The sequence below is a fragment of the Panthera uncia genome, chromosome B1, assembly GCF_023721935.1.
Source record: "Panthera uncia isolate 11264 chromosome B1, Puncia_PCG_1.0, whole genome shotgun sequence".
Taxonomy (NCBI): domain Eukaryota; kingdom Metazoa; phylum Chordata; class Mammalia; order Carnivora; family Felidae; genus Panthera; species Panthera uncia.
Genome location: NC_064811.1, coordinates 170475585 through 170503090, shown reverse-complemented (window position 1 = coordinate 170503090; position 27506 = coordinate 170475585). Strand labels below are relative to the sequence as shown.

The following is a 27506-nucleotide window of genomic DNA, read 5'->3' as shown; positions in this document are numbered from 1 at the left end:
ACCTCCCCTGTGACTCTTCATCCATTTTTGATTAAGTGTGTAGCCAGTGCTTTCATTATTACAGGCACAAATATTATTTGCTGCCGAGCCAAACCAGTGTGTTATCATTACATTTTCTTTCTTGAAAATTTTTCTTTTGTCTTGTTTTCAAATCTCTGGCCAATTCCTCCCACACGTCCCAAAAGCCCTAAAAAATGCCTATTAAGTCAATCTCCCGCATGGACAAACTGACAGATACCTGGCAGATTTTGAGCCTTCCACACAAGAGATTCTGAGGATGTTGAAGGGGGGCCCAGGCTGTTAGGACTCTGTTTGAGGTCACCATAGGTCACCACGACCTCAGGGTGAGCTGGGTTTGGGAACCACTCATCTAGAGCAAAATAAATAAGGTCATAAACTCTCAAGTTTCAGAAATTTAAGTGGCAGAGGACTTGGGCTTGGTTCTCCACCATTCCAGCATCACTTGAAGACCCTGTCTAGAGATGGAAACGAATTTGACACAAGTTTAAAGAATGACCCACACTTTATACTACATGAACGATCAACAAAACTGTCACAACTCCCGCTGAAAGGGCCAAGAGTTTGGCTTTTTCACTTTCCAACAAATGACCTTGACACGTGCATGCTGGGCATTATGAAGACTGAATGCCTCTGTTCTCATGACAGCTATTCTCTTGTTACGAATCCTGACTGCCAGATCTGCTCTAGTTAAAGCAAGAATCAATCACACCCAACTGATATGATACAAGTTACAACACAACTGTCCCCCAGGTGACCATGCCAACTTTCTGCAGCATCCAGCGTGTGGCATCTGTGCTGTGTGTCCACACCTGCAGGCAGCCAGGGTAATGTTCATCCTCTTAATTACAAAATTAGGAAGTGACATGTTACTAAGAAAATAGCTAAAAGAGTCAAAAGTGATTGCTTTGAGGGACTAGAAAATGAGGGCAGATTCTACTGTTTTTTTGAACTAAGCCTTGTACCAGAAAGTTTAATTCAATCATGCACAGGAAAAAATTTGATAAAACAGAATTTAAATAAAACAGGGTGTTAATCATAGGGTCAAACGAACTCATTCAAAAAGAATGCCAGGTACAACGTGGGTAGGTTATATAACATCTCAAGACCCAGTGAAGGTAAAAATACCAGTGTCCTCGTTTCCTCCCCATCTCTACGTGAGGATCAGGCTGGTTTCACTTATTCATTCAACAATGTTTCCTAAAGCCCACCAGGCGCCAGGCACTGTTCTTCATTGTGGGATGACAGCAGTGAACAAAACAAAGTTCTTGGTCTTCCCATACTTAGATTCTAACGTGGGGAGACCACAGTGCTCGCTTCGGCAGCACATATACTAACGTGGGGAGACCACAGATAACCGGCCCCAAGTGAATAGGAGAATTTTAGGGGTAATGGGTGCCACGAACAGAAAATAAAGCCAGGCAAGGCTTTATGCCATTGGAGAGTGGTGTCGGAGAGAGCACTACCTCAGAAAGAAGGTGGGGAAAGAGGTGTCTCTGAGGAAGCATCGCTCGCAGAGACCTGACTGGTGGGAAGGAATGAGCCAGGGGAGCACATCCCAGGGAGAGAAAGCATAAGTGAGAGATTCAGAAGCTGGAAAGGCTTCTCTTGTGTGGGGGAAGCAGCTCAGGGTACAGAGGGGTGAGCACAGTGAGCCTCAAGAACCGAGTATGGCAGAGCCCGGCAGTCTCAGAGGCCACACGCTAAGGATCTGGAGTAGTAACGAGATGAGACGTCCCTGGGGGGTCTGGGCAGAGCTCTGGGACTGGCTTTATCCTCTGTGAAGTATCTCACAAGTAATTATCGAAGTAAAAGTAAAATATCTATCTACAATAAGAGGTTTGGGGCGCCTGGGTGGCTCAGTTGGTTAAGTGTCCGACTCTTGATTTCAGCTCGGGTCATGATCTCATGGTTCGTGAGTCCGAGCCCCACGTTGGGCTCCATGTGGACAGCATGGGGCCTGTTTGGGATTGTCTTCTCTCTCTCTCTCTCTCTGCTCCTCCCCCACTCATGTTTGGTCTCTCTTTCTCTCTCTCAAAATAAATAAACATTTTAAAAAATGAATCAAATAAAATAAGGTTTGATTATGGCAAATATATATATATAGAGAGAGCGAGGCAGATAAATATAAACACATATACATATGTATACACATCTTGTGCATAACACACAATCTATCACCTGGTTATTATGAGCTTCTTTTCATGTTCAACTTCATTACTGCCCACTTCCAATTTCTTTGGAAAGAAATTAAGTCCATTTCTTTCCAATCTCCCAAATAAGTCTTAATCTGGCATGCTATTAGCAACAATTACCTACTGATTCAATGCATGGGGCCCAAGAGCAGGTTAAAATTTTTGTCTAGAGACAAAAATTACTAAGAACCAACACATAAGGGATGAGATGAGCAGAAATCTCTAGCCCTGAGCACGGTTCATGGATGTGTCACTCATGAAGTCAGAGAGAGCCACATAAGGGAATTATGGAGGCTATCATAACAAATGTGATATAATCATGCTCAACTGAATTTGTTTTCTGGGCTTCTCCAGCACACGGCAAGGGGCCTGGAAAGGGATTGTTCTCTACAGAAACCCTGTATAACTTGATGTTGGAATAGAAACCAATAGGACATATACCAAGATTCAAAGTAATTGTGAGACAGAACACATAGTTGTCCCCACTCTCCGAATTTATGCACGGCACGAAGGAGAACCTGTTCTGTGATTCTTGGATTCCACAACAAGGTCAAGAATACTGAGAGGGATGAGAGAGCAGAGCCTGTGAGGACACTGTTGAAGAGTTTCTAAGGAAACTCTTCTATGAGCCCTGCTCTGAACCCCCTGCTTCCACAGGGCTACCTGGGGAACTCCTCTGAAATATGTAGTATGTTCTTGCAACTTAGAGCCCATGGAGGCACAGGAGGACTGTGGGCCAGGGCTGGGCTCCCCCAACCCATCTTGCTAGAAAAATCTAGAGGGTGAGGGGGAGTAACCTGCCTATATGACTGGAGGGCTGTGTGCCTGTGATCCCAGAGCTAGGAGCTAGTCAAGACAGATGTGGGGAGCAGGTGGGGAGTCTTGAGTTTTCCTACTAGAGCCCTGCGGCGGACAAAGAGAGCTCAGCAAAGAGAAGCTGGATGTGTTCCACAGGGGCTGAAAAGCTGTCTGACTTCCCAGGGCAGAGATGCAGCTTCCTGAGAAAGGAAACTGTAGAAGTCCAGCGGGGAAATTCCAAATGCCATGAAAATGCCCCAGGATAGAAGAAGTATACTTTATCATCTACCCAGCCCGCTCAAGGACACCAGCTCTAACCACCTGCCAAGTTCAGGAGACGTGAAGCCACACAGTCAAGTAAGAAATGTCCCATCTCCTTAATTCTCTTCCGTCTCCTCACTGCCGCTCTACCAGGCTCCGGAAAGCAGCTGGTGATGGAGGCAGAGGGAACAAGCAGAGCATAGAGAGCAGAAAGAACACAGGTGCCTTTAGCAGGGTGCCCGGCTTGCAGCATGAAAGAGGTCCAAGCTGGGGAAAGCAGCAAGATGCTACACGACGCTGGTTCAGAGTCGGATGGGCTTCTTCACGGGACTGAACGAGCCGCTTACTAAGCTTGAAACTGCACATACAACTTAAAATGACCATAAAACTGTCCACTTCCTGGGGCGCCTGGGCGGCTCAGTCAGTTAAGCATTCGACTCTTGATCTTGGCTCAGATCATGGTCTCATAGTTCATGAGTTCGAGTCTCACATCGGGCTCTGCGCTGACGGTGTGAAGCCTGTTTGGGATTCTGTGTCTCCTCTCTGCCCTTCCCCTGCTTACGTGTGTTCTCTCAAAATAAATAAATAAACTTAAACAAAAATTGTCCATTTCCTAAGAGCTGGAGATCTGCTAGATCTCCAGTTAGGGGATGGGGAAAATTAACCCCCTGAATAAGGTTCTAAAGAGCTCAGAAAAACATAAAGAATGTGTTTATCTCATTCGATAGCTCATGCTTGTTCACTGTACAGGCCATGAAAACATGAATAAATGAATGAATGAATGAACAAATGAAACATTGACAAAAGAGTGAACGTTTGCATGAAGACGTGGAAAATGGAAATGAATGGTAACCAGATTCGCTGAGGATCCAGCGTTTCTGGAGAAGAAAGATGCTGTATCTGGCATGCCTGCTTTTGTGGTGTTGACAGGATGTACACAGTGTGGTAAAACATTAACAAACAGAGTCTGAGTTGTAGAATCAGATATTCAGGTTCGGGTACGTGATCAGGCACTTTCTATCTGTGTGACCTTGAGCAAGTCACTTACGTGCTCTGAGCCTGTTTTCTCATCTCTAAAATGGTAATAATAGCTAGGGTACTACACAGTGATATGATGATATTATTTTATTTTAAGTTTACTTATTTGTTATTTTTGAGAGAGAAAGAGAGAGAGAGGGAGAGTGCAAGCAGGGAAGGAGTAGAGAGAGAAGGAGAGAGAATCCCAAGCGGGCTCCACGCTGTCAGCATGGAGCTCGATGCAGGGCATGATGATTTAAATTTTTTTTTTAATGTTTATTTATTTGTGAGAGAGAGAGACAGACAGACAGACAGAGCATGAACAGGTGAGGGTCAGAGAGAGAGGGAGACACAGAATCTGAAGCAGGCTCCAGGCTCTGAGCTGTCAGCACAGAGCCCGATGCAGGGCTCAAACTCAAGAACCGTGAGATCATGACCTGAACTGAAGTCAGACGCTTAACCGACTGAGCCACCCAGGCGCCCCAGGGCATGATGATTTCAAATAAGAGAATACATGGAGAGTATCTGGTGTCTGGCACAGAGTGGGCATTGATAATGGCAGTGATCATTACTACTCTCTGTTAGGGACAGAGGAAGCCAATTAAAATGTTTCCCGTAATTCTAAGCTCACCAAGCAACCTTACGATTCTCATTCCATTTTCTGGCAAACTTGATTACTGGGCAGAGATACCCTGAATAATGAACAGCAGTACTCCTGTAACTGTGAAGATAACACCCTAATAAATCACTTTTTTAGTATAAGCACAAGTCTCCATTTGGAATATTTGGGTCGCCATTCATTCAAGTCTGACTAATGCTTGGTGACAGATGAGGACTGACTCAAAAGGCCTTTTCTCAAGAGCAGGGCCCCCACTCCTACACCCCTCTCTTTTAAATTATACGTGATCACACTAAGACACTGAAAAATCCCAAAGTGTCTTTTATAATTTTTTTTTTAATATTTATTTTTGAGAGAGGCAGAGCATGAGCAGAGAAGAGGGACAGAAAGAGAGAGAGACACAGAATCTGAAGCAGGCTCCAGGCTCTGAGCTGACAGCACAGAGCCTGACACGGGGCTCGAACCCATGAACCACAGGATCATGACCTGAGCCGAAGTTGGATGCTTAACTGACTGAGCCACCCAGGTGCCCCACCAAAGTGTCTTTTATTTTTATTTTTATTTTATTTTATTTTTTTTAACGTTTATTTATTTTTGAGACAGAGAGAGACAGAGCATGAACAGGGGAGGGGCAGAGAGAGAGGGAGACACAGAATCTGAAACAGGCTCCAGGCTCTGAGCTGTCAGCACAGAGCCCAACGTGGGGCTCGAACTCACGGACCGCGAGATCATGACCTGAGCTGAAGTCAGACGCTCAACCTACCGAGCCACCCAGGCGCCCCTTTCTTTTAAAACAAAGAAAGCATCTACTGTATTTGCTATCATTTGTTCTAAATATATTTCATTACAACACTGTGAGAACTGATAATGTGTAGGTGGCTTACAATAGAAACACCTTCTCGCTCAGGAGACCTTTTTAATACCAGAACCCCTTGTTCGTTACCATGTTGGGTGCAGAGTGAACTAGAATGACGATTCCTGTTGCTTTGCTCATGATACTTCCCTGTGTGGGGCTCTCCACACTCTCCTCTGCTACAAACCTCCCTTTTAACTCCAGTTCTTGAACAAGTCTTCCGGAATGATACTACCCACTTCTGATTATTCCTTTACTCCTAAGTCTTCTCTGAGGTTGAAAATATAATTTGGACTCTATCATCTCCTGCTTTTCCATGAAGAGAAAGTTCTGGCTCCTACCACCCACGTAAGTAATGGACAACAAGCCTTTCCACTCTGTACTTTACTTCCCTCTTCATCAAAATAGATAGGATTCCTACCTACCAGGCTGTTTTGAGAAGGAAATGAGATCACATTCAAGAAGGGCGGGTTGGGGACGGGGGGCGGGGGTGGGTGGCGCAGTCAGCTAAGCGTTTGACTCTGGATTTCGGCTCAAGTCATGATCAATCTCACAGTTTGTAAGTTGGAGCCTCGCATTGGGCTCTGTGCTGATGGTATGGAGCCTGCTTGGGATTCTCTTTCTCTCTCTCTTTCTCCCTCCCCCTCTCTCTCTCTCTCTCTCTCAAAATAAATAAATAAACTTTAAAAAAATAAAGAAGGTGGTCAGGGGAACAAGGAGCCTGCACCTAGGGTAGAGGCACTGGAACTCCCAGCAGGCACTTAGCACTCGGTCCTGGAGAGCTGCACTGTAGCTGTGCTTGGAGGAGAGCAAATCTGATGTCCTTCCTCTTCACAGCCTCCAGCCTTCATCAAGGGGTGCTGATACCCATATTCCTGAGGAAGGAAAATATTTCAGGAGCCTCCTTGTTTTCTTTCTCCCCACGTACCTGTGTTTACTAAAACTTCCATTTAGAAGCTCACCTAAAACATAAGCAGTTCCCTGCTCTAAGGACCTCCAATTCTCGTCAAGGGTCCTCTTCCTTCACGAGAGACACCTTTCAAGAGAACTGTCGAAAAACAGAGCTGTGTTTTGCGTTGTGTTTTGAAATCACTATGGTGACGGTTTCTAAGACTACCGTAACTCTTGGACTTTGGGGTTAAAAAATAATTTATTCCCTTGTGACCCCTTAATTTTTTGTTTCAGAGAATTGTTAATGTAGCTGAAACCTTACATTTCTCAAATGGCTCAAAACAGACACAGTATTCACTGTATTCATATGAAGTAAATGACTCATATCTAGGAAGAAGAAAAGAAAGTAGGCTACAGAGGAAACAAGCAAACTCAAAAATATCCTGGTTTACAATAGCTTCGAGGTTATATAATCCTCTGAGTTTCCATTTCACTAAATTAGGTCAGCTTTTGGCACCTGAATCATCGTCCCTGCCTTTTCTTTTTCAATTCTGCCGCACCAGAGTCCCAGGTGCAGTTGTAAGTGACCTACTTAATTAGGATTTGGAGCCCTCAGACAGACAAATGTGTTGTCTTCGTTCGATTTTGCTCAACAGACCTTCGGAACGAACTGAATTTCTAATTCAGTCCGTTAAAAACCGGACATCTTAAGCCATTCCAAAATCCACATATCCAGGTTTAATTATACTCATGAGTGTGCATTCAAACACGGTGCAGGCCAAAGAGCCGTGGATCAGGTATCAGGGCACCTTGGCTCTCCGCCCCACTCTGCCGCCAACCCCAGTGTAATCCTGGCACGTCCCTGACCTTCCTGAGCCTCGGTCTTCTCACCCTGATAAAGATAAGGTTAGACTCTCACGTCTTCTGTGCTCAAGGTCTCTATGACTATTTCCTGAGCACCTCCCACATGCAAGGTGGTTGACAGAAGGGGTGGAGGTGTACAAAGATGAGTCGATGTGGCCCTATCAACAAAGACTTTATACAGTATGAAGGAAGGGAAGATCACACAGAAGAAAACCAAATGCCATAGTTACTATACTTGTCTTTATTCCTCATGATTGGTATTGTGCCTGGCATATAGCAGAGGCTGCATCTGATGGAAGGGAATCAGGAACGGTTCACAACGGGTGTTATATTTGAGTTGGTTTTAAAAAGCCATTCAATTCTCGGTGGCTCCCTGATACCGTTCTCCACTCTGATGCAAAATCTGAAGCCAACATTCAAGGTTCTTCACGTTCTGGTCCCTGTATATCATTCAATCTCTCTCTCTCTCTTACCCAGAACTAGGTGATAGCTTTGCTGTAGCTCAGATACTTCCCGTAACTTTCCACTTTCGTGCTCTCATTCATGCCATTCTTCTACTAAAGGAGTACATACTAAATGTCCTCCAATCTCAACACAATCCAATTCCATTATCTCTCAACATATCAGATTCCTCCTGTTTTATACAAAAGAACTTATGAAGCCTTTCCTGATCCCTCCAATCATATGTTCTGTCTCCCCTCTTTGAAATTCCGCAAGAGGGGCGCCTGGGTGGCTCCGTCGGTTAAGCGGCTGACTTTGGCTCAGGTCATGATCTCACGGTTCGTGGGTTCAAGCCCCGCGTCGGGCTCTGTGCTGACAGCTCGGAGCCTGGAGCCTGCTTCCGATTCTGGGTTTCTCTGTCTCTCTGCCCCTCCCCCGCTCATGCTCACTCACTCGCTCTCTCTCTCTCAAAAATAAATAAACATTAAAAAAATTTTTTTTAAATAAAAAAAGTAAAATAAAACTGAAAAGTCAAGAGGTGACAATCTAAGCACATTATTTGGAAATACAGGAGGTCTATGTGCACGAACATGTTAAGAAGTTGTACATGTTTGGGGCACCTGGGTGGCTCAGTCAGTTGAGCGTCTGACTCTTGGTTCCTGCTCAGGTCATGAGCCTGTGGTTTGTGAGTTCGAGCCCCGCATTGGGCTCTGCACTATGGAACCTGCTTGGGATTGTCTCTCTCCCCTCTGTCTCTGCTCCTACCTTACTCGTGCTCTCTCTCTCAAAATAAATTTAAAAATAAAGAAGAGGAAAAAGAAGTTGTAAATGTTTAAAAGACAGCCACTGTGATACAACCACTTGGGATATTGGTCTGGCAGTATCTAATAAACACAGATTCACATCAAATCATTCCACTGCTAGGTGTAAACCCCACGAAATCTCACACATGTACATGGATGGTTTATTGTAGCACTGTTCGTCATAAGTAAGGTTTTTAAAATAACCTAAAGGTCCAACAAGAGAAAAATGGCATGTAGTATGATATATACGTATATATTCATGAAGTGTGATATATATAAATTCAATGTAATACTATACAACAGTGAAAAAATGGATGTCCTGGAGCTCTGAGTATCCAACATCAATAAACCTCAAAAACCATGTAAGAGGAAAAGCAAGTTAGAGGGAAAAGATAGAAAATTAACATATCACACTATTTGCATAACGTTTAGAATAATACCATATATGTACATATGATATATACACACACATACACACACACAGCAACTTCAGGATCATAATTCCCTCTGGGGTAGGAAGTGGGCAATGAGGTCAGAGAAGGGTTCAGAGAGGGTTTTGATTTTCCTTGTAATGTTTTATTTCTTATGATATATAGTAATACATCAGTCTCCATTATATTATCTATAATTTTTGTGTATAACTGAAGTATTTCTAGGAGCTTCTATTCAAATTTGGAAAATTAAACTCATACATTGAATTGTCCATCTCAAAGCACGATTAGAGGACCATAATCCCTTATGCAAACTCACAGCTTCAGGTTTCAGAATTCTGAATTCTTTGGATTTTAGAAGGGAGCACGATACAAGTGCATGTATTACATTGCACGTTCAGTGGGATCTGTAGTCAAATGATGTTCAAAGTGAGTATCTGACACTACCCAGGTGGTTGTTCTCCCTCAGGACAAAGGAGCCACCAGCCTGGCCCCAGGCAAAGAGCCCTCACTCCTTAAACCTGCACCGATTCCCTTTGCCCCTTCGCGGAGCAGAGAGGGGAGGCAAGTGAATGGGGACAGCAGCAGGCGTCTGGGAAGAATGTGGACTCTGTTATATCCAGATTTGTGAGTACCTAGAACTTCCCTGACTCCTGACTTACAGCAGGTCACTACTGCCCACTGCTCTGCGGCCCTGACCTAATATGGGACAAATATACCACCTGATTCCTGCTGAACCTATTTTCTGCTGTATTTCAGTTGCTGTTAGGCAGAACACTGAGAATGACCCAGCTCTACATCCCAGTCTGTGTCCTGCCTCTCCAAAGCCAGACCACACACACACACACACACACACACACACACACACACAAATACATATCCACATTTGCAGAACTCTAAAGCAGAATTCCTTTCACTGACTTCCTAACTGATCAACCTTTCCTACATTTGGCCGAATCTGCTCACCTGTGTTCCCCAGGCCCCCACCACTCATCACCCAGGGGCTCTGTATTTCCTGCTACTACTGGCATCTTGCTAACTCCCCCTACCTGGGTTTGGTTGCCCTCAGTCGCAGCATGACATATAATCAGCCTCAGGAAGTGATAAATACCAGCTTGCTCTTAAAAGCCGATGCTGAAAAATACTTTTATTTTTACTGCTGATTAATCTGACTAATGAAAGAAAGAACACTGTGCTTAGCTCATGTCCCATTAAACATCTGTTATGGTCATCAAAACCTCTTGGCTATTATCACAGGTGACATTCTGAATTGATATCAGCAATAGAATCAATACCCAATTCCCTCAATACCGAATTCAGTAAGCACGGTATCCAACTGGGAAAAGGTGAGAGGAAATATCCTTCTCCTCCCTAATTACCAAGTGGCCAGTCAACCACTTTTACGTTGGTCAAGCTTGTTGATTTACTGTGTTTGCTAAATGCTCGGGCCTTACACAGACCAAAAGCAAAGGATAGCAGGCATGTCACAGTGTTTTCAAAGGGAGCTCCGCATGTCTTCCTTGGGAGGACAGAATGAAGCGAGCTTTGGAGCAGGATGTCAGCAAGCAAAGGGAGAAAGGCAAAAGCCCCACTTACCATAGAAGAGGAATGCTTTGGTCATGTGATGATGTAGGTAGGTCCGGTTGATAGTGAAGAAACACGCATCCGCTCCGCACTGGCCTAGCCTTCCAGTTTCCCCGGTCAGTGGGGACCACCAGAGCATGATGGGGTAGTTATCAGTCTCTGATTTGTTTTTCCAGTTCAGGGCTTCTTTCCCAGGGAGTGGATAGAGGTGTGTAGGCTCCTCCTCCATCGTTGCATGTCCATCTTGCCCGTTGGAATTTTTAAACTTCTTCCTTTCAAGTTTCCCCAGCTCAACCACTACCTGAAAGAGAAGACAATTATCACAGAGTCAGATTGTTTAATTTCCACTCACATGTCTCCCATTCATCTTGATGACCGAGGCTTGCATTAGTTTCCTTTTGCTGCTCTAACAAATTACCACAAACTCAACAATTGAAAAGAACACATTTATGATTACATAGTTCTGGAGGTGAGGAGTCTGACCTGGGTCTCACTAGGCTAACAGCAAGGTGTCAGCAGGGCTACATTCTTCTCTGGAAGCTCTAGAGAATCCATTTTCTTACTTTCCTATCTTTTAGAGCTAACCACCATTCTTGACTCGTGGCCCCTTCTCCATCTTCAAAGCCAGCAATGTTGCCTCTCACTCTTAGTCTATTGTCACATCTATGTCTGACCAGGGAAGACTCTTAGCTTTTAAGGACTCATGAGATTGCACTGGGCTCACACTGATAATTCTGGATAATCTCATCTCAGCGTGTCACCTTAAACCATTTACATTTACATTTCCACAAGTTCCAGAGATTAGGGTGTGGACAAAGCTTCCGAACTATCTACCAACAAGGATGTTTAACTCCACTGAGCACATGCCAGGCATATTTCTCTATTCCATAGGCATCTATAGAATCCAGAAATAGTTTTATCTCTCTCTTTTTTTTTTAATAGTTTTATGTCTTAATGAAACCCATGAAAATCAGGGCTATTACTTGGCTATTGTTAGAGATAACATTCTAGGGAAAATTAGTTGTAAATTACCAATCAGTTTCTTTTTGGTACAATTAAAGGAGTAATAACACGGGTCTTACATTTCTAATAATTTCCACTGTGGTATCAGGTGAAGTATATAGTGAGTCCTGGGCTCCCTTCCATGTAAAACTATGTTTATTTATTGATTTCAGGACAGTGTGGGTCACTGGATAGCTAGGACATCAGCAACAGGAATCTGGAGGGCAGGGTGGACAGAGTGGAAACAGGAAGGCAGTTGTTCTCCAAAAATGCTGCCTCATCATCAAATTTTAAGGGTAGATATTGATACAGTGTTATAAAAAATGTGTTAGAGAAAGCAGTATAAAAGTACCAGTTGGTCTGTGTCACATATAACTGAAACATTAGCAGTTGAACTATGCAACAAATCAATCAGTAAAAGGAAGGCACACTTTTATGTATTAACTCCTTCACCAAGCAACAGCGGACATCTGTGTGGCCCAGCCCTAACTCTCAGCAGCCCAGGTGGTGCCTTCTTTCTTGCTTGCGGCCCTAGTGTCAGAAAAGGGCCACGGCCTGAAGATAGAGTCTGCAGCTCGCTGGTAAGGGTCTGTAACATCCACTGGATTCCCTGAGGGAGGCCAAGGCCAAAAAAAAAATGTCAAAAACCACTGAGTGACAGCCAAGTAGCACTCCAAAAAAAGTAAGAAATTATACTGGCTTGAAAAAATCATGGATCACTTGTGACACCAAAGTCAGCATTATGACAGTAAGACGATCGCTAAAAACTAAAGAAAAGTCTAGCCCCCGCCAACAACTTTGTCAGCATTTTCATGATAACTTAAGGTTGTGGCTATTCCCCAGCACCTTGATGGAGTGGAGTTGACTTGTAGCCACAAAATCTGTATCTTTTCACCAGACCTTCCCCCTGCAAATGTACAACCAACAACTTTAAAAAGAAGCTTTTAGAAAGCCACGGATAAAACTTCAAAGACAAATTTTGTTCTACATTTCTGATCAATGTCTACTATGTGAGGTGTAAGTTCATTTCCAAAGAATAGGGATTGCTTTAGGGAGAGATTTTTCTACCAAATAGTTTTTTTGTTGTTGTTTGTTTTTTCTTTTTTAAGTTTATTTATTTATTTTGAGAGAGACAGAGACAGCACAAGTCGGGGAGGCACAGACAGAGAGGGGGACAGAGGATCCAAAGTGGGTTCTGTGCTGACAGCAGAGAGCCCAACGCAGGGCTCGAACTCGCCAACCGCAAGGTCATGACCTAAGCCAAAGTGGGACACTTAACTGACTGAGCCACCTGGGCACCCCTTTCTGCCAAATAGCTTTTAAAAAAACATTAAGCCTCAGACATCACCACTAAGTGGTAAGACATATGAAGGACAGAGAAATATATTAAATAAAACTATGAGTAAAATCAGCCAAATCTAAAATCTGGGAAATTCCAAAGAATCAATGAGACAGTATTTTCAAAAGCCCGTGACATGGAATAGAAGGTGGGACAGAGGAAACTTTCATAGTAGAAAAAACAAAACTCCACAATTGGAGACACACCAGCTAAATGTGATGTATGGGATTTGTGTATTCCAGATTCTAACCAACCCATTATAAAAGAATTCTTTGAGATAACTGGGAAAGTCTTAACACGGCCTAGGATATGGGTGGTGCTGATTAGTTACTGCTAACTTTGTTGGGTGTGGCAATAATTTGGTTATACTATACTTTTAAAAGTTCCCAACTGTTAGAGAATCATATTAAAGTAAATCCAGGTAAAATAATGTGAAGTCCTGGATTTGTTTTAAAATACTCCAAACGTATTCATGAATTATTATACAACCAAAAAGTAAATAAAATTCAAAAACTAAAGATACATATACACCCAAAGAATTTACATGTACTGTATACAAAATACAGTAAAGTGTGAGTAGAAAACAATGTCTCAGATGAACGATTTCCTCTAGGGGACCACGGTACTTTAGCTTAACTGAAGATCAGCATAACATTTTCAGGGTTACGTTATTTATTAATTATGTCATAAGATCTGTCATGGGCTAAACTGTAACCTGCCCCCCAAATTCATACACTGCCGTCCTAACTCCCATTACCTCAGAATATGACTGAGTTAGGGGATAGGGTCTTTAAAGAGGTAATTAAGTTAACAGGAGGTCATCTAGGTGGACCCAACAGGTGGCCATCAAGTGTGACTGGTATCCTCATAAAAAGAGGACATTAGGACACATAAAGGTGAAGAAGGCAGACGACGCGAAGACACAGGGAAAAGACAGCCATCCACCAGTCCCGAGGAGAGAGACCTCAGAAGAAACAGCCCTGCTTGCTGACACCTTGATCTTGGACTCTCGGCCTCCAGAATTGTAAGAAAATACATTTCTGTTATTTAAGCCACTCAGTCTGTGGTACTTTATGATGGCAGCCCTGGCATGATTTTTTTTTTTTTTTAATTTATCCTTCTTTTACCCTCCCTACATGGCAACAAACCACTAGAAATAAGAATGGTCCTAAATGTGTGGGCATTATATCTTCTCGTGCGCAGTGTTTAAGAAAAAATAGCACCTCTGAAACTCTGAACACTAAAGCATTTATTTTATTAAATTTTTTTAATGTTTATTTATTTTTGAGAGAGTGCAAGAGACAGCGGGGGAGGGGTAGAGAGAGAGGGAGACACAGAATCTGAAGCAGGCTCCAGGCTCCAAGCTGTTAGCACAGAGCCCAATGCGGGGCTCGAACTCACAAACTGCAAGATCATGACCTGGGCCGAAGTCCGACACTTAAGTGACTGAGCCACCCAGGCACCCCTAACACTGAAGCATTTAATATACCCATGTGGACAGGGAAACAGCCCAAACCACACAATTGGTGGCAAACTGAAATCAAGATCCAGACAAGGGTTCAGCTCCAGTAATCATACAACCTCTCATACTCTGGAAGCTTAGAAACGACAGCCATACCAGAAACATGGCTATTTCTTCTGACATCAAAACAAATGCTCTCAGCTTAGACGCAGCCGTCCCTTGTAACTGAAAAAAAGTGCCAAAATAATTGTCTATTAAGATGAAAGCTCTCATAACATCCACAGAAAGAAGTAGAGAACCCCAGTTCCTCCTGCACAGGGAGGTCCTGGACACCCACAGGACAGACAAGCAAGGAGGCAAGTATTTCTTCTGACCAGAGTCCCAATCTGGCAGTAGAAGGTGGTAGAATCCAGCACCAGACTGTCTGCCAGTGCTTTTATACGCAAATCTCATTCAATCTTAATCAAGAAGGAAGATCACCGAGAGTGAAAAAGCCCAGAGAACACCTCTCTTTCCGTCAGCCCCACACCTGAGCTGCTCACGTCCACAAATCATCTTTAAAAGTCCTTTGGATTTCTGGGGCGCCTGGGTGACTCAGTCCATTAAGCATCCAAATTTGGCTCAGGTTACGATCTCATAGTCTGTGGGTTTGAGTCTGCATTGGGCTCTGTGCTGACAGCTCAGAGCCTGGAGCCTGCTTCAGATTCTGTGTCTCCTCTCTGCCCCTGCCCCACTCATGCTGTCCCTCAAAAATAAATAAATGTTAAAAAAATAAAAAAAAAATAAAAGTCCTTTGGATTTCAAAATGGATAGCTGGTGCTTGAACGGGTCCAAAATATATCTGAACTCGTATCTATATTTTTCCTATCATGGTGTAATTTTTACTCTAATTTGAAACCAGCAAATGAAGTTCAGAATCACCGACTAAATGAAATAAATCGGAAGACTAAAAACTGGTGTTCAAACACCCACATTCAGTGCTTGGTCTAGTAGCATATGTCAAGAATGACAAATGTATTGGGGCAACTGGGCGGCTCAGCTGGTTAAGCATCTGACTTTGGCTCAGGTCACGATCTCACGGTTCGTGGGTTCGAGCCCCGCATCGGGCTCTGTGCTGAGAGCTCAGAGCTTGGAGCCTGCTTTGGATTCTGTCTCCTTCTCTCTGCCTTTGCCCCACTTGTGCTCTGTGTCTCAACAATAAATTAAAAAAAAAAAAAAGTTAAAAAAAAAAAAAGAATGACAAATGTATTAATGTGGATGTTTGTGTTCTGCAGAATAGACCATCTTAATCTCAGAATAATCATGGCTTCTTCAAGAATGCCACCTTTCAGAATTCATCGTAATAGTGGACTTGGAGAGGCCCATCCAAATTTGACCCAGTAAGACAGACTGAGCTCTGCTTTCTGTTCTTCTAGCACCAGAACCCTCCAGGAGTCACAAATTGATCCCCCCATCTCACTGGTTTCGTTTCTACCTGATACACCCACTCACTAAAACCTCAGTTTCATCTACTAAAAAAAAAAAGTATTTTCCCTGCCTGAGACAGAAAACCCCTGATCCTGAGAAATTAAGCAAAAAGCAAAGTACTTGGAGAAAATGCAGTGGGTTGAAGGGGGAAAGGGTGGAAAGGCTCAGGGCTCAACACGAAGCAGCCCAAATTCTTGCTACCTGGAGTGTGACAAGCAGAAAGACAGAGGCTGTGATGCAGAGGCAAGATGCCAAAAGCTTCCTCCTCTGAATCCACACCATGCTGCCTGGCCCTGGGTGACTGACAGAGGGCCGGCCTGGCTACCAGGTGTTGTCGAGTCGGCCCACAGCCCAAGACAACTTCACGTGAAGGAACCATCTGGGTGCCGATGTCTTCCACTGCCATTCCTGCTGGGACCTGGTCTCCATGAAGGGCTGGGATCCGAGGTTCCGTGCGGGCCTGGCTTGGCATCGAGAGGAAACAGCATGCAGTCTTCTTAAACTATCATCAGAGCAGCTGGAGATTTCTTCAAACCAGAAGGCATCCAAAAAGTCTGTAACAAACGAATAATCTTTTAGCCATGGTGCAGAATATTTAATAAATGTAGTCTTTCAGGGCTGTCAGGTAGAAACCCAAGGCTTTAAAACGAAAAGGAACCTTTGAGATCATGTAGTCCTCACTCCTAGATAAGGAAACCAAGATCAGAGAGAGGAAGTGACCTGGTCAAGGTCACACAGCCCATCAGAGGAGAGTGGCAGATCTATATAGTTAGGTCCTGGGTCTAAAATTCTGATGCCACTTAATTTTCCCTGCCATCAGAAGATTGAATTCCACAAGTCACTTATATGGAGTCACTTCTTCCACCCAGGTTCCAAAGGACTAGAGAAATAGAATAGAAATTACCAGGATTATCCACCCACTCCCATATAAAGTAGGGAAAAAATAAATAAAAGTTCAAAAATGGATAATGATCAACAGACCCAAACTTCCTCTATGGAAAACAACTTCAGCCACAACATAAGGAACACAAGGAATTCTGATTATTGATTTAGTTGTTTAGTCTTTTATAGCAAGTGTAACAAAGCAGTGGGTTCTGTGAGCAGTATGATTCTCTGGAAGTTCTCAAATAAGATTTCCATCTATCTGAAATGGATGATCGTTTCAAAAAGTTTTATTTAGTTTTTTTAAATGTTTATTTATTTGTGTGAGAGACAGACAGAGCACAAGCAGGGGAGGGGCAGAGAGAGAGGGAGACACAGAATCCAAAGCAGTCTCCAGGCTCTCAGCTGTCAGCTATAGAGCCCGACACGGGGCTTGAACGCACCAACTGTGAGATCATGCTCTGAGCCAAAGTTGGACACTTAACCGACTGAGCCACCCAGGTGCCCCTCCAAAAGTTTTAAAAGTGAACTAAAAAGTTTCAAAGAATGTCTTTTTTATTGATTTTTTAAATGTTTATTTATTTTTGAGAGAGAGAGTAAGAGAACATGAGTGGGGTAGGGGCAGAGAAAGAGGGAGACAGAGGATCCAAAGCTGGCTCTGCACTGACAGCAGAAGGCCTGACTTGGAGATCATGACCTGAGCTGAAGTCAGACGTTTAACCAACTGAGCCACGCAGGTGCCCCCAAAAGAATACCTTTTATTCCCAGGGTTCTGTGAAGTCAAATGTCTTGGTCAAATGACATGGTGGAGTTCAGAAGAGAGCAAGGATCAATATTCCTGAGGCTGCTCTACAGTACTCCAAAAATCTGGTTCTAAGAACTGATTGTACATCTCCCAGATAATAGCCTTAAGAATTAAAAATATAAAAATGATGTAGAATTCTGGTTAAAAACATTGGCCTTAAAGGTATACTCTCCTCTCATGCACCTACCTTCATTTACTTTTAAGTCCAGGCTAAGTCCCTCGGCAACAAAATGACTCTTGGTTTCAGAAATCACCAATGGTGTGTTTTTCCTCTTTTTCCCACAGAATTCCTGCAATCCACAGTGACTAAGGGAACAGGACCTAGAGTCAGCCGGCCAAGATTCAAATCTCAACTCTCCAGCTGGTTTAACCTAGCCTCTCAATATCTCAATTTCCAAAATGTAGATAATAAGCCTGCCTAATCAGAAGGTTATTAAGAATTCCGTAAGATTGCTGAAACACTTATTTCAGAGCACGGTACCTACTCCGTACCAGTAACTATTTACTATCTTATCTGTAAATATTATAATTTTTATTATACTTTTAAGTGTAAAACGAAGCTGAATTCATATCAAGTATGTTGCTGCCCGACCAACTGGAACTTCAAAAGCAGAAATACTCGCTTTGCCAAAGAAAAGGAGATCACTAATGTTTGTTGAGTGACCTATTGTGAGAGAGGCCCTTCCTAAGTGCTCAGCGTGCCTGAGACCATTCAAACCTCCTACAACTCTATGGAGGGAGCAATTGCTGTCCTTATTTTTAAGGATGAGAAAACGAAATCCGAAGGAAGTCAAGTAACTTACCCAAGATCACAACTTTGATAAGTACAAGCAAAAACTGGTCCGACTCTGCAGTTCATGTACGGTTTTACATTTTTTAACACTAAGATTATAAAATTCCCACCCAACAATACTAGCACAGATTATCTGCCTTAATCATAGAAAAAACCTGTAGGGCGCCTGGGTGGCTCACTCGGTAAGCGTCCAACTCTTGGTGTCGGCTCCAGTCATGATCTTGCGGTTTCAGGAGTTCAAGCCCCACGTCCGGCTCTGTGCTGGCAGCACAAAGCCTGCTTAAGGTTCTCCCTCTCTCTGCCCCTCCCCTGCTCGCGCTGTCTCTGTCTCTCTCAAAATCAATAAACTTAAAAAAAATTTTTTTTAAGTCATAGAAAAAAATGTGTTCTATACAGCTTCTATACAGCTATACAGAATAGCTTTCTGTCAGCTGGTATACCAGAGAAAAAAGTAACAAAAACCCATAAGAACCTGAGAAATGCCTTTCCTTCCACTCAGTCAATGCTAATAGCTATTAACTATATAAAATGTGGAGCAAGCACTTTGAGTTTCAATCCTGGCTCTGTCATTTATATGTAATATAAATTTGGACAAGTTACTAAATCTTTCTAAGCTTCAGTTTCTTCACAATAAAGAAGAAACATTAACTATCATTATTTCTTTCCCTTGCAGAACAGAAAGATGATCAAATTTCTGTGTTATACACAAAGGCAATTTATTATAGCTATAATTAATGTAAACCAGATTAGGTCATGAAATATTACCACCTTAAGTGGGTGTCAAACTGTATCATTTTCAGAAGACTTTACAGATATCACTCCACTTGATCTTATTGGTAACCACTCTGTAAAGTAAGCAAGGTAGGTTTTATTCTCAGTTCCCACAAATAAGGAAACTGAGCCTCGGCAAGTTGAAGCGATTTGCCCAAGATCATAGTTTTTAAAGGCTGGAGTGGGTGTAGAAATCAGGTCGCCGGTCTCCAGGATCACAGGAAAGGAAAGAGATGGGGCAAATAGTGGCAGCTTGTTAGGAGGACAAAGGGTCAGAAATAAAGGAAAATAAAAGACAGGGAGAGAATGGGAGACATAGTTTGGGATATTTTTACAGCGGCTGCAATGCTGTCCTACGGCCCGTCCTAGGTAGGGCCTTTTTAAGTCTTTACACGGCTGTGTGAACTATGACGGAAGAATTTAGCGTTACAAATTCCCTTTCATCCACAGAATCTCAATTTAACTTATATTCTCAAAGCCAGAGGTATAGTGAGGTCTCAGGGACCAAGCTGTGATGACATACCAACCACTATTTTAAAGAATAGAGCCAGTTAGTGGGGATGGGTTTATGATTTATCACAAGCAGCAATCAACCAGACCTTGGGGCACATCAATCTAATATATGGTATTAATGACCCAGGAGCTTGTCAACAAGGCAACAGACCCCCACTGGAGGGACAGATGGGTCTGCAGAGAGCATGGTGAAAGCCAGTAAGCACCAGCGCAATGGGATTCCAGGGGGAAATCTCCCTTCTGTTTCGTCATTGCCCACAAGGTGAATCTCAGAGTCCACCAATAGGGTGGCCCCAGAACACTCCTTTCCCGGACGAAGCAATGGGTGTTTGTGCAGACAACCATGGTAGGTACCATCGGAAATGGACGCTCACTAACCAACCTTCTTGACCCCCGAGCCGAGCATCTGAAATGCATTGTTCGGCTTGCATGCTCTGCCTGGGGCTGGCCATCTGCTGCCCAGAGTGGGATTTGAAGCTGAGCGTGACTACCTCACACTCCTGCAGGTGCTAGTGCATCAACACCAACAACACTTTCACTCTAAAATAATTTCCAATGTCTCCGCTTTGTTTTGAATTAAAATAGAGGAGATATCTTAAAGCAAACTAGCAGTCTGAGGGTGCCAGCCTCAAGTTTCAGCCATGCAGCGCCGGTCCAAGGTACAGGGTCTTAGAAATGGAGCTCAGAGATGAGTTCTGCCGTGTCTCTGAGGATAAAATGAGAAAGTGAGCATGGGAGATGCACGGGGTTTTCTGACCCTGACACTTTGTGTGTGTCTGCCTTTTCCTCCCTGTCCCCACTGGCAGGGCAAAGAAGTGAGGCAGAGGCAGGGAGTTGTGGGGAGGCTCCTTTGATCGTCTCTTCTAGTAACTGGTGCGTCGGTTGAGTTAATAAGCGACTGTCTAAACAGAGTTTAAGGTTATGCCAGGGAAAGGCTTTAACTGGAATGTGTCTAATTACCAAATTTAAATTATTCCCACAAAAGCATAATTTCTCAAGTAGGTTTGACTCTCCCAAGGTACATTTTCATTTTATAATGTATAAGCCCTCACGGTATCCCTGAAATCTGGCTGCCCTGGGAAAGACAGATGATGGTAGGCTGGTGGGGAAGTCTAAGGGCTTTTGGACAACTCTCCAGGAACTTTTTAACCCCTCCACTCAACACTTCTCTTGCGTTCCTATCTGGTTACTCCAGAAGCCTGACAACTGGTGTTCCTACCGGTCTGACCCCTTGCACTCTCTCCACTTGCCTGTAGAGTTGTTTCTATAATGTAAACTGGACATCTCTCCTCCGATGAAAATCCACCGATGGCTTCCCACAGATTTCAAGATAAAGATCAAATTGAGTAGCTTAGAAAAACAAGACTCCTTGGACCCTGCCCTGCTTCTCCAGCTTCTAACTACACATACACTTCGTCCTGACTATTCCTTGAATGTAGCTTCCTGTTCTGTGCTCTAGTCTCTACCTAGCACATCCACACCTCTCTTCCACCAGCCTACCCGTTCTCCTGGACTTTCCAAGCCACATGCTTTGGCAAGCTTTACCCCTCCCCATGCCAAGTGGGGAGATCTAGGTCCACACCATTGTGATTGTTCCTGTCACAGCGGTGGAAAGAATGCAGGAAGCTGGCATTTTTCAGGAAACTTTCTGAAGATGTTTTAGGAGATGGATATAAAGCAATTGTTGAACACTAAAAAGCTGACTTATTCTAACCTAGTGCCTGCGTCTGTTCCTTGGGCACCTGGTGAACGTGGAGTGATGGTTCCAGCCTCCACTTCCATCCAATTTACTTGATTAACATTTATTGGTGTTCGTTTTCCTCACTCTTTTTAAACAGACTTCATATGTTGCTGAGCACTTATTTTTATGTAGAGTGCTTGGCGTTGCAGACTCTATCCTGGAAGTTCATCCTCTTCCACCAACCACACATTTCAGGGGAGACATGTTGAGAATAATGAGAGAGAAAGGAATACTGGCAGCCATGTGAATCAAGACGGGTGATTAATGGAGGGACAGAATTTGTAGCCTGAGACTTTCACATCTCTATTATAGAAACGAAGGTGATGCCATTCTTAAACTCTTAAATTCTGGATATGCTGAAGCACTCAAATGATGTGGTATTAATACAGTCTCAATCAGTGGGTCTACTTAAGCTAAATTAAAACCCACCCAGACCAAAAATTGAAAACAAATCGAAAGATCATCTGCTTTGATCATTTATGTAATCATGAATGAGGTACTGGTTAAACAACACCAACACAATGTGGCTAATACTTCACATGCCCGAAGACAAAGGGCTGGACCAGCTGATCTGGGGTCTCATCCCAAAATGAAGCGCTCTCATCCCACGAAGAGTGTCCAGGAGGAAAAACTTTCCACAGAAGAAAGATTAATCAAGAGACAGGTGATCAAGATAATTTGAGCCATCATAAACTAAGAGTTCTGGAAATATGAAGAACTATTTCTGTATAACAAGTTTAGGATTACTTTATTTTCATTCTCTTTTTTAGCAACTCATCATTAACTTTTGAAAACTCAAATTTTATTCTCAAAGAAATATCTGAAAAACACTGTAAATAAAAACAAACTTTTTTTTTCCAATTTTTAACAACCCATGACAAGAAACACTATAAAGCTTATTGGGAAATGCTGGTAATTGAATTAGGTGTTGCCTTCCCACTGAAATCGGCACTTTATGCTCCACATTTAGAAAGCATTTAAACATGGGTTGGAAATGCCAGTATCCGAGCAATACTTAGACATATGTGAATAACATTATTGTCGGTCCAAACTATGTCCTTTTTCTTTATTTTCTAAAGATCCTGGTCTGAATTTTTTTAAACATACTGTTTGTAAGACAAACGGGTTTTTTTAAGTGAACAATGAAAGAGGAGCCATATAACAGTAACAGTTAAGATTGCCTATTTAATTCAGTTACACACTGCCATCTAGCAGGAAGCCAGCATGGGAAGCCAGCAGTTTCAAAAATGGAGCCGACTTGAATGAGCCTCTGATGCTAGGACATTGCCTGTGGCTTTCAGGCCTAAGGATTAAGTTCTGAGATTGAGGTTAGGGTGCTTCCTGACTGGTGGCTCTGCCACTTTAGTGTGCAAATACCTGGGTTGCTTATTCAACGGATGACCAGACCCCACCTGAAAGCCCTCCCTTTGAGACCACGAGGTGGATCAGAAACAATGCCCTAGTTGCAGTGTGACATCACTACCAAGCCCAAGATTGGTCATGAGCTTCTGGGTTGTCTCATCTTGAGAGAAGGAAGGGCATACAAGGAGAATGACGTCCTGAAGACCCACTTGCCATACTGAAAATTGTACCCAGCCAGAGTGCATGCACGCCACACGATGAAATTAACAACCCAAGTCACCACATGCATTTTAGGGAGCTGTGGCAGCGAGTAGGGGGGCAGTCTGTTGGAGCTGTGAAGAGAAGGAAAACAATCATTTTGCGCGACACTTGCAACGTATCATTAAAAGGTGCCCAGGAAGTGTCTTAAAATCACATCGATGTTATTTACACATCTTACACAAAACGAGTTCTACTCTGAGGGCGCTCATCGGGTGCAATAATACCTAAGAAATGGATTGCACGTTGATAGCCTTGCCATTCAGAGGGCTCCCCCCACGGCATTTTCTCCGTTAAAAAAGCAGTGCTCGCTAGAGCTGGGCAGTCAGAATCGCTACTACTTCAGCACATAATTCCAGCAACAAGTGATTCTCACTGAAGACGTGGGGAAGAAGGAAGCAAGTCGCAACACACAAGCGGCAGAGTGAGGTTTTCGAACCGGTGGGGCGGGGAAGGTCGCGGCAAACCCGCAGGGACGTGAAATCCCCCAGTCGCCCGAGGCGGAGACCCGCGCGCCTTCCCGGGGCTCCTGCGCGTCACCGGCCTCCCATCTGGGCTTTTTCGGCCCAAGATAGGTTTAAATCTCAGGCGGTGTCTCTGGAAAGCGCTGCCCAAGGTTTCCCAAAACGGACTTGGATTCTTTTTCAGCACGCAACTCTTTCTCTTACGCACACTCTCTTCTGGGCACAAAGAGGAGGTGTGCTCCGGGTGCATCCCGGCTTCCGTGCGCATCCCGGCTTCCGTGCGCACCAGAAAAGTCTCCTTTTGTTTCTGGGCATCAAGACCCTGTCCCCACCAGGTATCATTGCAGCCCGAAAAGACCCAGTGCCTCCCACTCACCTCGTCCCGGGTAGGAGGCTCGCTGGCTGCTGGCAGCCCGGCCGCTTTCCACTTTCAGTTTGCGCTCAGCCGGGGCTCGGGCGAAGACTCGGAAAGGAAGTTTGGGAAAAGCGGCATCACTTTCCGCGCTCGCAGGCCCAGCGATCCTCCATCCAGGTTTTCGCCGTTGCCGGGCTTAAAGGCTAGTCCACAGAGGTTCCCGGCAGTTTCTGCTTCTCCCTCGCTCGTGAGCCACCTCACTCCCAAAAAGTTTCTGGAAGACTCCTGAGATTCTCTTTAGTAAGTCGCGGGACACTTTCTGCTTCTCAAACTCTGCTAGGACTGGAGCAAATTCAAAGTCACCTATTCAGGAAAACAGAACATGCCAGGCAAAGCAGAGACCTGGGGATACATTTAATCAGGTACCAGTGTTTGGTAGACTGAGCAGGATGATCTTTAGTTTTTAAAAAGTGGCGAAAGAAAACTAACTTCAGGCCACTGAATCCCAAATTTAGAGAACCCGTTTAAAATTATTTTTCCCTAGTCTGCAGGGGAGGTGATAAACCTAGGGAGGTAATTGAAGATCTTGGGAGGGCCAGGGCTTGGTTGAGGCAAGTGAGGCATCTAGGGCTTAAAATAGGAGGAGACAGTGAGTCCTGCAAATGCCGGGCACATTGCAGGAACCTGAGAGTCATTGCTGCCCTGCGCCTGCCTCACTGTAGTCCTGGCCCTGAGATCTCCAGTGCCAGGAACCTCAATTAACTAGTCTGGAAAAACTGGTTGATAATAATGGTATCAACTTCAAGAAACACCACACACACACACACACACACACACACACACACACGAAACACCAAACTCAGAGGAAAAGATTGATAAATTGGATATCACTGAAAGTAAATTCTGTTCACCAAAAGACACTTAAGGAAAAACCAGAGTAGAAGATATTTGCAGTAGATTTATCTAAGAAAGAACTCATATCCAGAATATAGCAAGAATGCCTAAAACACGATAAGAAAAAAAAATCAAAAAAGCAACCTAATAAAAATCTCTGGGAAGGAAGGAACTGAAGACTTATATTGCACAAAGAGGAACATGAATGGCCAGTAAGTATGTGAATGATGCTTAATTTCTTTAGTCATCAGGGAAAGGCAGATTAACACAATTATATACTACCACACATCCACCCATCCTAAAATGTGTATGGAACCACAAAAGACCTCGAATAGCCAAAGTATTCTTGAAAAAGAAGAATAAAACTGGAGGTATCACAATCCCAGATTTCAAGATATAAAAGCTATAGTAATTAAAACACTATGGTACTAGCATAAAAACAGCCACAGAGATAGATCAATGGAACAGGATAGAGAACCAAGATATAAGCCCACACCTATATGGTCAATCAATCTATGACAAAGAAGGCAAGAATATAAAATGGGGCAAAGAGAGTTGTTTCAATAAATGGTGTTGGGAAAAATGGACAGCTACGTAAAAACAAACTATACTGCTTTCTTACACCATACACAAAAATAAACTCAAAATGGATTAAAGACCTACATATGAGACCCCAAACCATAAAACTCCTAAAAGAAAACATAAGCAGCAATCTCCTGGACATTGCCCTTAGCAACATATTTATGCATATGTCTCCCGAGGCCAGTGAAACAAAAAATAAATGATTGGGAATACATCAAAATAAAAAGCTTTTGCACAGCAAAGGAAACCATCAACAACAACAACAAAAAGGGCAATGTAGTGAATGGAAGAAGATATTTGCAAATGATATATCCAATGAGGGGTTCATATCCAAAATACATAAAGGACTTTTACAACTCGACATCAAAAAAAACAATCGGATTAAAAAAAATGGGCAGAGGACCTGAATATACAGTTTTCCAAAGACATCCAGATAGCCAACAGACATAGGAAAAAATATCCAACATCACTGATCATTGGGGAAATAACCAAAACCACAAGGAGATATCACCTCACACCAGTCAAAAAGGCCAGTATGAAAAAGACAAGAAATAGCAAGTGTTGGTCAGGAAGTGGAGAAGAAAGATCTCCTGGGCACTGCTGGTGGGGATGTAATTGGTACAGTCACTATGGAGAATAGTATGGAGACTCCTCAAAAAATTAAAAATAGAACCACCATATGAAGCAGTAATTCCACTTCTGGGTATCGGAAAAAAGTGAAACACTAACTCAAAAAAAGATATACAGTTGGCCCTTCAACAATGTGGGGGTTAGGGGCGTGCCAACCCCCCCCCCCACATTTGGTGTATGTATGATACACTGTGTTCCTACCATACACTAAGCTAGAAAAAAGAAAATGTTAAGAAAATCCTAAGGGGGAAAAAAATGTGTGTACAGTACTATACTTTATTGAAAAAAAAATTCACATATAAATGGACCCATGCAATTCAAACCCACGTGTTGGAAGTGTTAATGGTATGCACCCCTACATTCATTGCAGCATTATTTATAATACCTGAAGATACGGAAACAACCTACATGTCTATCAGTTGATGAATGGATAAGAAAATGCAGTATATATACACAATGGAATATTATTCAGCCATTAAAAATGAAATTTTGCCATTTGTGATGTGAATAGACCTAGAGGGCATTATGGTAAGTGAAATAAGTCAGAGAAGGACAAATATCATATGATCTCACTTACACGTGGAATCTAAAAAACTAAAACAGAAAGGCAACAGAGCTCATAGAAACAGAACAGAATGTTTGGGGGAGGGGAGAGAAATGGGTGAAGGGGGTCAAAGGCAAACTTCTAGTTACAAAAATGACAGGATTTAATTTACAGATGGTGACTACAGTTAAAAATAAAAGTATATATTGCATATTTGAAAGTTGTGAAGAGAGTAGATCTTTGAAGTTCTCATCATTAGAAAAAAATTGTAATTATATAGTGACAAATGTTAACTAGGCTTATTGTGGTGATCCTCTTGCAATATATACATATATCGATCATTATTTTGTACTACTGAAATTAATGTGTCAATTATAGCTCAGTTTAAAAAACTATTCACTGGGTTCACCTGTTGGTGGTGAGCAGGGAAGGAGTGTTATTCTAAATCAAACTGAAAAATATATCACTTCCCCTACTTAAAACAATTTGGGTAGTGTGGTGTGGTGACCCTGGTGAGTTTCATCTACCTTTGGATTTCTTCCACATCACTATTATTTTTTAAGAAGCTTCATCTTTGTATTTATTTTTTCAATAATCTCTACACCCAAGGTAGGGCTGAACTCAAGACCTGGAGATCAAGAGTTGCACAATCTACCAATTGAGCCAGGCAGGCACCCCTCTTCCACATTATTTTAAATTTGATTTTACTAGCATAAAAGGGTATGTGTGTGTGTGATATGACTGCCCTTTGGGTCTTTAAACCAGGGAAAGCAAGTAGGTGAATGAGAACAATCACAACTATTTTTTTATGAAGCAATGTAAACTATGCATTTAACATACCTCTAGACCTCACATACCCGCATTTTT

General features: G+C 43.0%; 1 protein-coding gene across 1 annotated transcript in view; it reads right to left on the bottom strand.

Moving 5' to 3' along the window:
- Positions 1-24517, bottom strand: part of FUT10 (fucosyltransferase 10) — a 77854-nt gene extending 53337 nt beyond the window's left edge. The window contains exons 1-3 of the mRNA XM_049631633.1: positions 24011-24517; positions 16247-16599; positions 10788-11076 (exon numbers count right to left, since the gene is read on the bottom strand). Of these exons, the coding sequence (XP_049487590.1) occupies positions 10788-11076; positions 16247-16327 (370 nt within the window). The 5' untranslated portion in view covers positions 16328-16599; positions 24011-24517. The remainder of the gene's footprint in view (positions 1-10787; positions 11077-16246; positions 16600-24010) is intronic.
- Positions 24518-27506: the final 2989 nt, after the last annotated feature.